Source organism: Geospiza fortis, unplaced genomic scaffold (assembly GCF_000277835.1).
Source record: "Geospiza fortis unplaced genomic scaffold, GeoFor_1.0 scaffold55, whole genome shotgun sequence".
Classification (NCBI taxonomy): domain Eukaryota; kingdom Metazoa; phylum Chordata; class Aves; order Passeriformes; family Thraupidae; genus Geospiza; species Geospiza fortis.
Genome location: NW_005054308.1, coordinates 9,119,184 through 9,130,279, shown reverse-complemented (window position 1 = coordinate 9,130,279; position 11,096 = coordinate 9,119,184). Strand labels below are relative to the sequence as shown.

The following is an 11,096-nucleotide window of genomic DNA, read 5'->3' as shown; positions in this document are numbered from 1 at the left end:
CTGTGGGGCCGGGGAGGGGCCGCCAGGTTCCCCGGATCCCTCAGACTGTTGCAGGGGAGAAACATCAGCCTCTGGCCTCTTGCAGGTCGTGGGGACCCTCTGCTTCCTCCGCCCCCACGCTCGGCCCTATGACCGTGATGGGGCAGAGCCTCCTCCTCCACGACCGCAGGGGCAGTGTGAAGGTACTGCACAAGGACGACAATATGGACCCCTCAATGGCCATGGACATAGACAGCAGGTGGGAGAAGAGCTGGGTACAGGCCCCCCAGCCCCACTGTGTGCCTGGGCAAGGGCAGGCATTTGTCCTGTCCTGCAGGCCAGAGCTCAGTGGGTGACATGCCACCTCCCTCCATGCAGGTCAGCGGGCAATCTGAACCAGCGCCGTGATAGTTCCCACGGCACACCGGTAAGGCCCATCCCTGCTCCAGTTGTAAGTTCCCTGCCCTTAGTCTTTGCACCTCTGCCCTAATGCACCATCCCCAGATACAACGAGCCCTGCGAACACTCAGCATCCCACTGGAGAGGCTGCATGTTATGAAGGGCCACATGATAGAGGACATGTGCAAGGGGCTGAGCCGCCAGACACATGCACAGGCCAAAGTGCGGATGCTGCCCACCTACATCTGTTCCACTCCCAACGGCACTGGTAAGGCAGCCCAGCCTGAGGATGAACTGTTCTGCTACCGGCAGCCCTGCACACCTCACTGGAGTTGACCCTGGGGATGCTGGGGAGGGGTAAACCACTCTTGGATCAGTTATGGGGTCCATAAGCTTCTCTGCCACTCCCCAGTGCAGGGGCAGTAGCCAGAAGCTTGTTTCCTTGGCCCCTCTGAGAGTCTCAGGCTCTCAGGAGCTTCCTCCATGGGTCAGTGACTGTCCCTGGGACAGGGCAAGGAGCAGATTTTGGGAGATCTGCCACAGGGATGGCCTCTGCCTGACACTGTCTCTGTTTCCCCATAGAGAAGGGCAACTTTCTGGTGGTGGAGCTGTGCCAGAGCCAGGTTCGGACCCTGTTGGTGACCCTCTACGGAGATGGAAACTTGAGCCCCCAAATGATGTACAAGATCTACGACCTGCCAGAGGGCATCACGCAGGGCGAGGGGGAAGCGGTATGAGGAGGCCATGGCAAAGGGAGGCTGGTGCTGGGCTGCCCAGCATCACAGAGGCTCGGCAGGGCATCGGGCTGGTGTTGGAGTTCAAGGCTGCCTTTCACAGCCTGGGTACTGAGCAAGGCAAGCCACCCTTACTCCCAGTCATGACTTTGCAGCTCTTTGACTTCATTGCACAATGTGTGACCCAGTTCCTGGCCGAGACCACCAGCCCTGACACCAGCTCTGAGCAATACCTCCCCTTGGGCTTTGTGTTCCCCTTCACCTGCCAGCAGACGCAGCTGAACAAGGTGAGGGGGAGAGCCCTGTCCCAGGCTGTGACCACAGCACAGCAGCACTGGTGAGAGGAACCGCCCTGGTGCCAGAGGTCAATGGCTCCACCACATTTTCTCCACAGGCAGAACTCCTCTCCTGGTCCAAGGGCTTCAACTGCAGTGGTGTGGTGGGGAAGGACGTGGTGGAGCTGCTGCAGGCAGCCATCGATAAGCAGGCTAGGCCAGATAAGGAGGGGGAGGCCAGTGGGGGAGGCGGTTGGTTTAAGAGCAGGAAATCTTCTCAATCTGCTCCTAGCCAGTCCCGCCAGGTGGAAGTTGTTGCCCTGCTGAATGACACTGTGGGCACCATGATGACCTGCAGCATGGAGGGGAGAGCCTGTGAGATCGGCATGGTTGCAGGTGAGAGCTGGGCACGGCGTGTGCCATGGCGGTGGGTGCTGGGGGGGCCGTGCTGGTGCTCAGCCCCATCACTCCTGCAGACAAGGGCTCCAACTGTTGCTTCATGGCCGAGGCGTACCTGGTGGAAACAACAGACGAGACCAGCGGGCGGATGTGTGTCAACACTGAGTGGGGCTGCTTTGGGGATGATGGTGCCCTGAATGACCTCTTCACACCCTACGATCAAGCTGTGGATGAGGAATCTTCCAACCCTGGGGAAAAGAGGTGCTCTTTCTCCCCCAGAAAGGACAGGCTCCCCATCTATCCCTGAGCATGTCAGGCCCCACCAAGAGGAGCACACATTCTCCTGCAGTGCTCCTGGGTGCTCTTAAAGGGCCAAGGGGTGCTGCTAGGGAGGCACGACTGACTCCCATGTGGGCTCAAACTCACACAGGTTTGAGAAGATGGTGGGCACCCTGTACCTGGGGGAGATTGTCAGGCACGTGCTGATTGCCCTGACTGCTGAGAAAGCTATGTTCACTGGGGCCGATGCTGCTATCCTGAAGGAGAAGGGAGTGTTCACAATGCAGCATCTTCTGGAGATTGTCAAGTGAGTGTGTGAGGACCAGGAGCTGCCGGGGGTGGGAGGATGGGGGGTGATGGATGGGTGTTCCTGGCTGCAGGCTGGTGAACCTGCAGGTTGCTGCAAGGCTGTGATCTGCCTTCTAGCAACGAGGACAGCATAACTGAAGTTAAGAGGATTCTGGACGCACTGGGACTACAGCCCAGCGAGCGGGATTGCGGCCGGATGCAGCAGATCTGCCGGGCAGTGGTGGGGCGTGCTGCCACACTCCACGCCACTGGGCTGGCTGCCATCCTCAGCTACATGTGCCAGACCCGGGATTTGGAGTCGCTGATGGTCAACGTGGGGGTGGAAGGAGAATTGTTCACAAGCTACCCCAGGTGATGAGGAACACAGGGCTCCCAGTGGGGTGCTACCCCAGTGGGATACCTCACACCCAGCCCATGCTATCCTTCATCCTGGGCAGGTTTGAGGAGATCGTGCTGAGTGTGTCAAGGCTACTGGCCCCTGAGTGCATGGCCACCATCCTGGCCTCGAGAGATGGCTCTGGGCGGGGGGCAGCCATGGTGACAGCAGTGGCTTTGCGCCTGGCAGCCCAGCGCCGTGCAGTGGACGAGGTGCTGGCCCCGCTACGGCTCAGCCGCGATGACCTGGTGAAAGTCCAGGCACTGATGAGGGAGGAGATGGATAAGGGCCTGGGTAAGGAGACCAATCCCAGTGCCTCTGTCCGCATGCTGCCCACCTATGTTACTCACACACCTGATGGCACTGGTAAGGGACAGGGGCACTGGCAATGGGGTGCTGAGGAGGCTGTGGCCCTGCTAATGCAATGTACTGGCTCCCTGCAGAAAAAGGTGACTTCCTGGCGCTGGACCTGGGGGGAACCAATTTCCGTGTGCTGGTGGTGCGCATAACAGAGGCAGGCATCACCATGGCCAGCGAGATCTACGTCATCCCAGTTGGCATCATGCAAGGCAGTGGCGAGGAGGTGAGGCTGAGGACCTGTGACCAGTGGCTGGGCGAGGGTGTGGGCATTGCCTTCCTACTTGCTTTCCATGGTGCCATGATGGGGCTGGGAGAGGCCCCCCCAGCGTTGCCCCCCCCTAGACCATGCTCACCATGCTCACTATCCACAGCTCTTTGACCACATCATTGACTGCATCATAGACTTCCAGACGAAGCAGAACCTGGTGGCACAAATGCTGCCTCTTGGCTTCACCTTCTCTTTCCCCTGCCAGCAAGTGGGCCTGGATAAGGTGAGGGGGTGGCTCCAGCACCAGGATGGTGGGAAGGACCCCAGGATGTGTGCTGCCCTGGCCCCTGATCCGGCCACTGTTGCAGGCATTGCTGCTGACCTGGACCAAAGGCTTCAGCGCCTCAGGCTGCGTGGGACAGGACGTTGTCCAGCTGCTGCGGGACGCTGCCAAGCGCAAACGGGTAGGGAATGTCTGGTGGCCTGTCCCTGTCCCTGGGGCAGGGGGACCTGCATCCAGGCAGTGTCCGCCTCAGGAGGTGTCTGGATGCCACTAGACCACGTGTTTCCATCTCCTATTTGGCAGCACTTAGGGATGCAGGTGGTGGCTCTGGTCAACGACACGGTGGGAACCATGATGGCCTGTGGTTATGATGACCCCAAATGTGAAATCGGCCTCATTGTGGGTGAGGAGCACCTCTGCATCCAGGAGGTTCCCCATCTCCTCACCACCCCTCTACCCCCCATGGCATGGCCACATGCCTCTACCAGACCTGCTATGGGGGTGACACCAGCATGGGGCCTGCAGGGACGGGGACCAATGCCTGTTACATGGAGGAGATGAAGAACGTGGGCACTGTGGAGGGGGACCAGGGCCGCATGTGCATCAACATGGAGTGGGGGGCCTTTGGGGACAACGGCTGCCTAGACCATCTCTTCACCCACTTTGACCAGGTGGTGGATGAAACCACCATCAACCCAGGCAAGCAGAGGTGGGTGAGGGCCCTGGGGCAGAGGGGGGTGGGAGCAGGTGGCTGTGCCTAGCTGAGGCTGTGCCTTGGATAGGTTTGAGAAGCTCATCAGCGGCATGTACCTGGGTGAGATCGTGCGCCAGATCCTGCTGGTAATGACAGAGAAAGACCTCTTGTTCCAAGGGAAACCCTGCCCCAAACTCCAGACCAAGGACATCTTCAAGACCAAGTTCCTCTCTACCATCGAGCTGTGAGTGTTGGGTTCCTATGGGTTCCCTGAACCCAGGGTGGGGGTATCAGAACACCAGGTGAGGAGCCAGGCTACACAATGTGGCACAGACAGGGTGATGGGGACATTGATGGGGATGGGGACTCTGCTGCTAACAATGCATTGGTCTGGACAGCAATGGGCTGGCCCTACGGCAGATCCGGGCCATCCTGAATGAACTGGAGCTCGATGCCAGCTTTGAGGACAGCGTGCTGATGAAGGAGGTGTGCCAGACCGTGTCCCTGCGCGCGGCCCAGCTCTGCGCTGCTGGCTTGGCTGCTGTGGTGGAGAAGATGAGGGAGAGCCGAGGCGTGGACCAACTGTCTGTCACTGTTGGGGTGGATGGCACCTTGTACAAGCTGCACCCATGGTGAGTGGGGCCAGGGGCGGCAGGCACCCATGGGGGATCCTGCCCTATGAAGGGGTCTGTGGTGGGAGGCATGGTGTGCATAGGGTGGGAGTATCAGTCCTCACCCTCCCCTTCCATCCTGCCTAGCTTTTCCACCAACCTCCAGACGACACTGAAGGACCTGGCACCCAAGTGTAATGTGACCTTCATGCTATCAGAGGATGGCTCAGGGAAAGGGGCCGCGCTCGTAGCAGCTGTGGCCGATCGCGCTGCCAACGCCATGGAATAGTCACCATTCCAATAAAGCTCTTTGGTCTGCATCTCCAGCTTCTGGGGGGATCATGAGGGGTGTGGGGCAGGGCATGGCCGGGGACAGCCCCACGTAGCAATATATATCGAATTTATTTACATTCACGTCCGGCAGACCCCCCGCCCGCGGCACCGCTATGTACATAAGGCCAAGTGTAAATACTTGAATGCACTTAATACAGAATTAAAAAAACGGGCTTTACACAACACGGCACGGGGCCTGGGGCCGCCTGGCCCCACACGCAGACACCACGACGGCACCGCACGCACGACGCACACCCCGTGCCCCCCCAGTCCCCCACCGTGGGGCTCTGGGACCCCCAGGGCTGGGCTGAGTCCCAACGCCACAGTGCTGGAGGGGCCTGACTGCCATGGGGCAGGGGCATCCTGCCCTCCCAAGGGGGCCAGGTAGCCCTCCTCGTGTGCTGTGGGGCAGTAGGAGCCTGGTGGGCCAGCCAGGGCCCCCCTTAGCCCCATGGTGGTGGTCCCCTTGGACCCGCCATGCTCAGCACTCAGCCTCTGAGAAGAGGGCACTGTCCTGCTTGCCGACCTCGGCCACGGCGGCAGCCAGCTGGGAGAGGTTGCCATTGGGGAAGTGCCGTGCTTCCCACAAGTTGAGGATCATGGCTGTAGGGCTGGCCTTCGAGGCGAAGAAGCTGAGATGGCTGCAAGGGGACAGAAGGACCATGTCAGGGCACAGGGATGGCTCCACATCCCATTATCAAGGTGCTAGCCTCACCTTGCTCAGCAGCCATCTCCCGGGATCCCACAGCATTCCAGCATCCATCCATAGGTGCAGGATGAGACCAGAACCCCTGCCCCCATCCAGCATACCACCCCATCCCCAGCACTGCCCTCAGTCTGCATTACCTGTCAAGGTTGAGCTTTTGTGCCAGTGTCCTCCAGTCGGCTCCCCGTGTGCCTGGTGGGTCCAGGCTGCTGATGATCTTTTGGCGGATGAGGAAGGGGATCTTGAAGGCACTGGGGCCCACCAGAGCTGGGGTGCCCACCTCGTCGGGGACCAGCCAGTCTGAAAACCTTGTGTCCTAGGGAAGAGCACGAGCAGGGAGGGAAGGGGATGTGAAGAAATGCTCTGCCCCCCAAGGAGTGGCCCAGTCCTGCCCTCACCTTGGCGATGTTGAAGTTGACGGTGAAGCTCTGCCCGTCTCCCTCCACCTGCCAGACCCAGATCTTGCAGGCCAGCTCACAGGTGCTGGTGCTCAGGCGCTCCAGGGTGAAGGTGCAGTGCAGGAAGGGCTGCAACCCGCTCCAGATGTGGTAGAAGGGGATCTCCTGCAGTGGGTTGACAGAGCTGGTGGGTGTCAGAGTGGCAGGGACACCTCCCTACACCTCAATCCCCATCCCCACACACCAGCCAGACTCCTCACCTGGTAGCTGGCGAGGAGCTTGCTCTTCCAGAGGGAGCTGGGCATATCATGGATGGAGAGGCGCAGGTTGTGGTAGCTGTCCTTGAAGTGCAGCACCCGGGGGGCTCCGATCAGCTGCCCTCCCAGCTGCTTCTCCAGCTGGATCACCTCCTGCCAGCACAAGCAGCAGTCAGGCAGGAGATGCTGCACACCAGGAGCGCAGTTCTCGCTCCAAGCCGGGATGGGCACGCTGGGGACCCCAGTACCTTGAGGACGTCCTGGGTGTCACTGAGGCAGTAGACACGGATGTTGTACTCGAGCGAGGGGCAGGCGGCCGGCGCAAACAGGACCAGCTTGAGGCGCTTGGAGGCTGCCATGCTGAGGGACTCCCCGACCAGGGCAAAGCGCCCCAGCTGCTCCGTGAACACGTAGCAAGCCTGCGCTTCCAGCTGGCAGTAGTACAGCTCTGTGCACGGCTCAGCGCCCAGCTGCAGCACATCCTACCAGGCAGAGATGCACCTCAGCCATGGCTGTCCCTCCTCCATCCCTGAAACCCCTCGCCCCTGCTCACCTCCCATGTGCCCTCGCACGACTGCTTCTTCAGCCGGATGCTCCAGTTCTCAGCACTGGCTTCCACGCAGTGCCCCATGGCCAGGATGGCGGGGCGGGTGAGGAGAACCCCAGGGGGGCCACAGCTGACAATGGGGCTCAGCAGCGTCTGGCAGCCAGCTAGGGGCAGCCTGGGGCAGCGATGGGGGCAGGTGAGTCAGGACAGAACCCCCTCCAACAGCCCCATGCCCCAGCAGCCCCAGCACCTACCTCACCTCCTCCTGCTTGTGCAGGGTCAGGTAGACCTCATAGATCTTCCCCCGTGGGATGGCGTCGGGTGGGATGAGCAGGCTGATCCCTGGGTGGGAATTGGGGTGCAGGCAGGGGGTGAGCCCCATGAGGACCCTGCCTGGCCTGGGCAGTGCTCTGGAACCCCCACCCCGCTGTACCTGTGTTGGGGATCATGAGCCTCCCCCCCAGGAAGTTGAAGGTGCCATAGGCCATGTTGTTGGTGCCGCGGGGCAGGGAGCGGAAGTAGCTCTGTGTGGAGAGCCGGGCCACGAAGTCAGCACCCTCGGCGGCGGGCGAGCTGTGGTGCAGCGTGTGCCGTCCAGCACCCAGCGGGCTCAGCAGGTGCCCGTTGGGCAGCTGGAGCTTGGCAGGGCCATCCTGGCGTGGGCAGAGCGAGCCCTGGTAGGTCATGGTGGTGGTGCTGAGGTCTGGCTGGATGGTGAGCAGGCTGGGGTTGTCTGCAGCACAGAGCAAGCGACTGTGGTGCCGGGGCAAGGAGGAAACAGGGCGTTTCCAGCAATAGTACACAGGCACAGTCAGCTTGAGAGGGCATGGGGCACACAGTCCCTGCCCCATAGTGAGGACCCCATAGGGCACAGCCACCACCCCTAGGAATCTGACCCTCAGTGGCATAGAGCACTGACCCCACAGTCAGGGACTCTAAGATGCAGAGTTCCTGTCCCTAGGTCAGGATATCCCATAAGGCAAAGAATCAACTCAAGACCAGGGAGCCCACAGGGCACAGACCCCCACCTGTAGGGGATGCCCTGTAGCAGACAGCCCCTGCCCAGAGACCCCCTGGCAGGGTATGTCCACCTGCAGGTCCGTGGCCACCTGCAGGCCCGAGGGACACCATGACCCAGTGTGGGTGCACTGTCCCTGCAACACTCACTCACCAGCCTTGCTGGGTTTGATGCTGACGGGCTGGAAGCCGGCGGTGAGGATGGAGGAATGCACACCGCCACAGCCACCAGCCCCACGTACAGCGCTACGTCCTCTGTGCCGGGGGCAGCTGTGGGGGCAGGGCATCAGCACACATGGTCACCCCCCGGTCCCCTCTCCCAGGGGACAACCCTGCCATCCCCGCCGTGCTCACCATGGGTGCAGAGCTCAGAGGTGCAGTTACGGGTGTCCAGCTCAGGGCCATGGCAATCCCGGCCTCCGTTGCGCGGCGCTGGCTCCGAGCACTCGCGGCTGCGCCAGTGGGTGCATTCGGCCCCACACTCTGACCATTTGCTCCACTCTGACCAGGCGCCATCCACTGCGGGCACAGCCTGGGGTCAGCGCCCTGCTGCCACCACCCCTTCCCTGCCCCGGGGCCGGCAGAGACGGACACATAGGGGAATTGGAGGACAAGACATCAGGTGGGGACAGGGACTGCAATGGGCGCAGTGGGGAGTGCAGCATCGGCACGACGGGGCGGTGGCGGTGCCCCGAGCAGGGCAGGTACCTGGGCAGAGGGTGGTGCAGGCGGTTTTCTGCACGTTTTGGCCCTCACAGAAAGCACCCCCATTGAGGGGTGTGGGGTTGGTGCACGTCCGGCTCCGCTTCTGCCAGCCCCGTCCACAGCTGGTGCTGCAGCCTGACCACTGCGTCCACGTCGACCAGCCGCCGTTCACTGGGTGGAGAGGGACCTGTCAGCGCCCTGTCGCTAAGGGGATGCAGGGAGGGACAGGACAGGGAGAGTGACACCAGGGCAGCGTGGTGGGGACTGGCGTGGAGGGGCCATACCGTAGACAGTGATGGCAGCGGAGGCGCTGCGGCGACGGGCCACAATGTTTTTGGCCACGCAGGTGTAGTTGGCGGTGTCGGCCAGGCGTGCCTGACGCAGCACCAGGCTGTGCTCTGGTGTCACGTAGACGTTGGCATCCAGCTCCGGGTCCACCAGCTCCTCGTTGCGCAGCCACTCCACCTGTAGGGCACAGGGATGTCACTGGGTGTCTGCCTGGGATCACATCCATGATTGCCCTGGGTGAGGGGTATCCCCAGCCACATCCTGTCCTGCCCAGCTGCAGGCACCCACCTCGGCAGGGGGGATGCCCTCGGGAGGGCGGCATGGCAGCACGATGCCCTGCTCAATGGAGACCTCCCTGGCTGTCGGCTCCTGCTCGAAGTTCTTGCGCAGATCTGGGGAGGCACAGGGGTGAGATGGGGGGCTGGGGCTGGTGCCCCACACTCTGTCTAGACACCTGCAGACACTCACAGGCGATGCGCACGAAGGCCTTCTGGCTTTTGGTGGTGCCAGAGGAGCTCCAGGCCACGCACTGGCACCAGTACTCCTCCAGCCCAAAGATCTTCTCCACTTGCTGACGGGTGACCTCGATGCGCACTTCCATCACTGGCAGCCCTGGGACCGGACAGTGGCACGTCACACTGGCATGCCAGGAGCTGTCCCCAATGCCCCAGCCCCAGGCAAGCCCTGCCAAGAGTGGCACATGTGGCTCCCCAGGGGGCCGGCACCGCCGCTCCTGCTGGCGCTCACCAGTGCTGCGGTCGGTGCTGTGCTGCGTAACGTGGTCACCTTGGTGCACCCACTCGCCATTGCACTTGAAGTAGATCTGCGTGGCAGGGGTGGCACGGCAGGCCAGGCTCACTGCCTTGTTCTTCACAATGTAGACATCCTCTGGCTCCAGCTGGAAGTGTGGCAGCAGGTCCGAGGATGCGCCAGATGCCGGGTTGGCCACGGTCGCGCTTTGCTGAGCACCTGTGGGGAGATGGGGCTCGGCCACCTCCACCTGCCCTGGCTGGGACATCAGCCACGCCGGCATAGCCACATGCCAGTAGCCCTGTGCCTCCCCACCGTCCCTTCCGCCAGCAGTGCGGCAGCCCTGTCCCACCCTGCCATCCATCAGGGAAAGCAGCCACGCAGTGGCTGTGCCCACTGAACCCTTGCCGATCCCTCATGTCCACACTTAGCACTAATGAAAAGGAAATGTAGTGTGACCAACAAGGGCCATTGCTCATGCCTCCGGGGCGCCTGCCACCCCCTTCTCCAGCACGCTGTGAGGCACTGACCAGGGGCCACATCCTGCCCTGCTGCACCTCAGAGTGGCACAGGGATGCCGGGCAAGTAGTGGTGACACAGCAGAGTGGCACAGCAGTGTGTCCTATCCTGTGCCACTGACACTCACACGGCACATGGGGGCTGGCTGTCCCCAGGGTGGTGAGGATGGCTCAGTGCTGGACGCACATGCCCCCACGGGGACAGCAGTGCTGGGGACACATGGCACATTCCCATGATATCCATATCCCCCAACCCAGATAAGGCCAGGTGTCTCTTCTCCCCCCGCCCCGCCGGTGCCTGCTGCGGAAAGAGTTAATAAACCAGGGCCCTAAATAAGCATTTGATTAACAAACGATAAAATAGCGATTGTGTCACTGAATGAAGCTGTAATTGCTGCTGCTAATTGGCTGGTTAGGATTTAATAAGCAATTAAATGGGACGGAATGCGCAGTAATTAAGTACCTTCGTTTGGCAACCACCAGCCACTCCCCATGTGCCCGTGGGACCCCCCAGCCTGTGCCCACCCCGGCTGGCTCCCGCCCGGCACGGCCGCCTGCGTGACGGGAACTCGAGCGACACGGGGGTCCCCTGGGCCCTGCCTGAGTCCCCCAGGGAGGCTCCAGGCCCTGCCGCTCCCCCCGGCCCGCTCAGGCCCCTCCGAGCCGGGCCG

The 11,096-nt window shown here is 61.8% G+C and overlaps 2 protein-coding genes across 2 annotated transcripts; one reads left to right on the top strand and one right to left on the bottom strand.

The window, feature by feature from the left end:
* The first annotated feature begins 87 nt into the window (after positions 1 to 87).
* Positions 88 to 5,226, top strand: HK3 (hexokinase 3). The gene is made up of 18 exons (XM_031055221.1): positions 88 to 238; positions 358 to 406; positions 484 to 646; positions 961 to 1,109; positions 1,268 to 1,399; positions 1,507 to 1,783; positions 1,864 to 2,047; positions 2,217 to 2,372; positions 2,492 to 2,725; positions 2,812 to 3,116; positions 3,194 to 3,333; positions 3,482 to 3,601; positions 3,687 to 3,782; positions 3,905 to 4,004; positions 4,127 to 4,310; positions 4,384 to 4,539; positions 4,694 to 4,927; positions 5,054 to 5,226. Exons 1-18 carry the CDS (start codon positions 129 to 131, stop codon positions 5,193 to 5,195), a joined length of 2,931 nt encoding a protein of 976 aa, XP_030911081.1. The 5' UTR covers positions 88 to 128; the 3' UTR covers positions 5,196 to 5,226.
* A 63-nt stretch (positions 5,227 to 5,289) lies between these two features.
* Positions 5,290 to 10,271, bottom strand: UNC5A (unc-5 netrin receptor A). The gene is given in 16 exon segments (XM_005418790.3): positions 5,290 to 5,880; positions 6,086 to 6,261; positions 6,344 to 6,508; positions 6,604 to 6,753; positions 6,849 to 7,082; positions 7,154 to 7,322; positions 7,402 to 7,489; positions 7,581 to 7,880; positions 8,319 to 8,375; positions 8,378 to 8,434; positions 8,519 to 8,683; positions 8,873 to 9,040; positions 9,154 to 9,334; positions 9,446 to 9,549; positions 9,626 to 9,769; positions 9,905 to 10,271. Coding segments are annotated over 16 exon segments (2,685 nt in total). The 3' UTR covers positions 5,290 to 5,720.
* Positions 10,272 to 11,096: the final 825 nt, after the last annotated feature.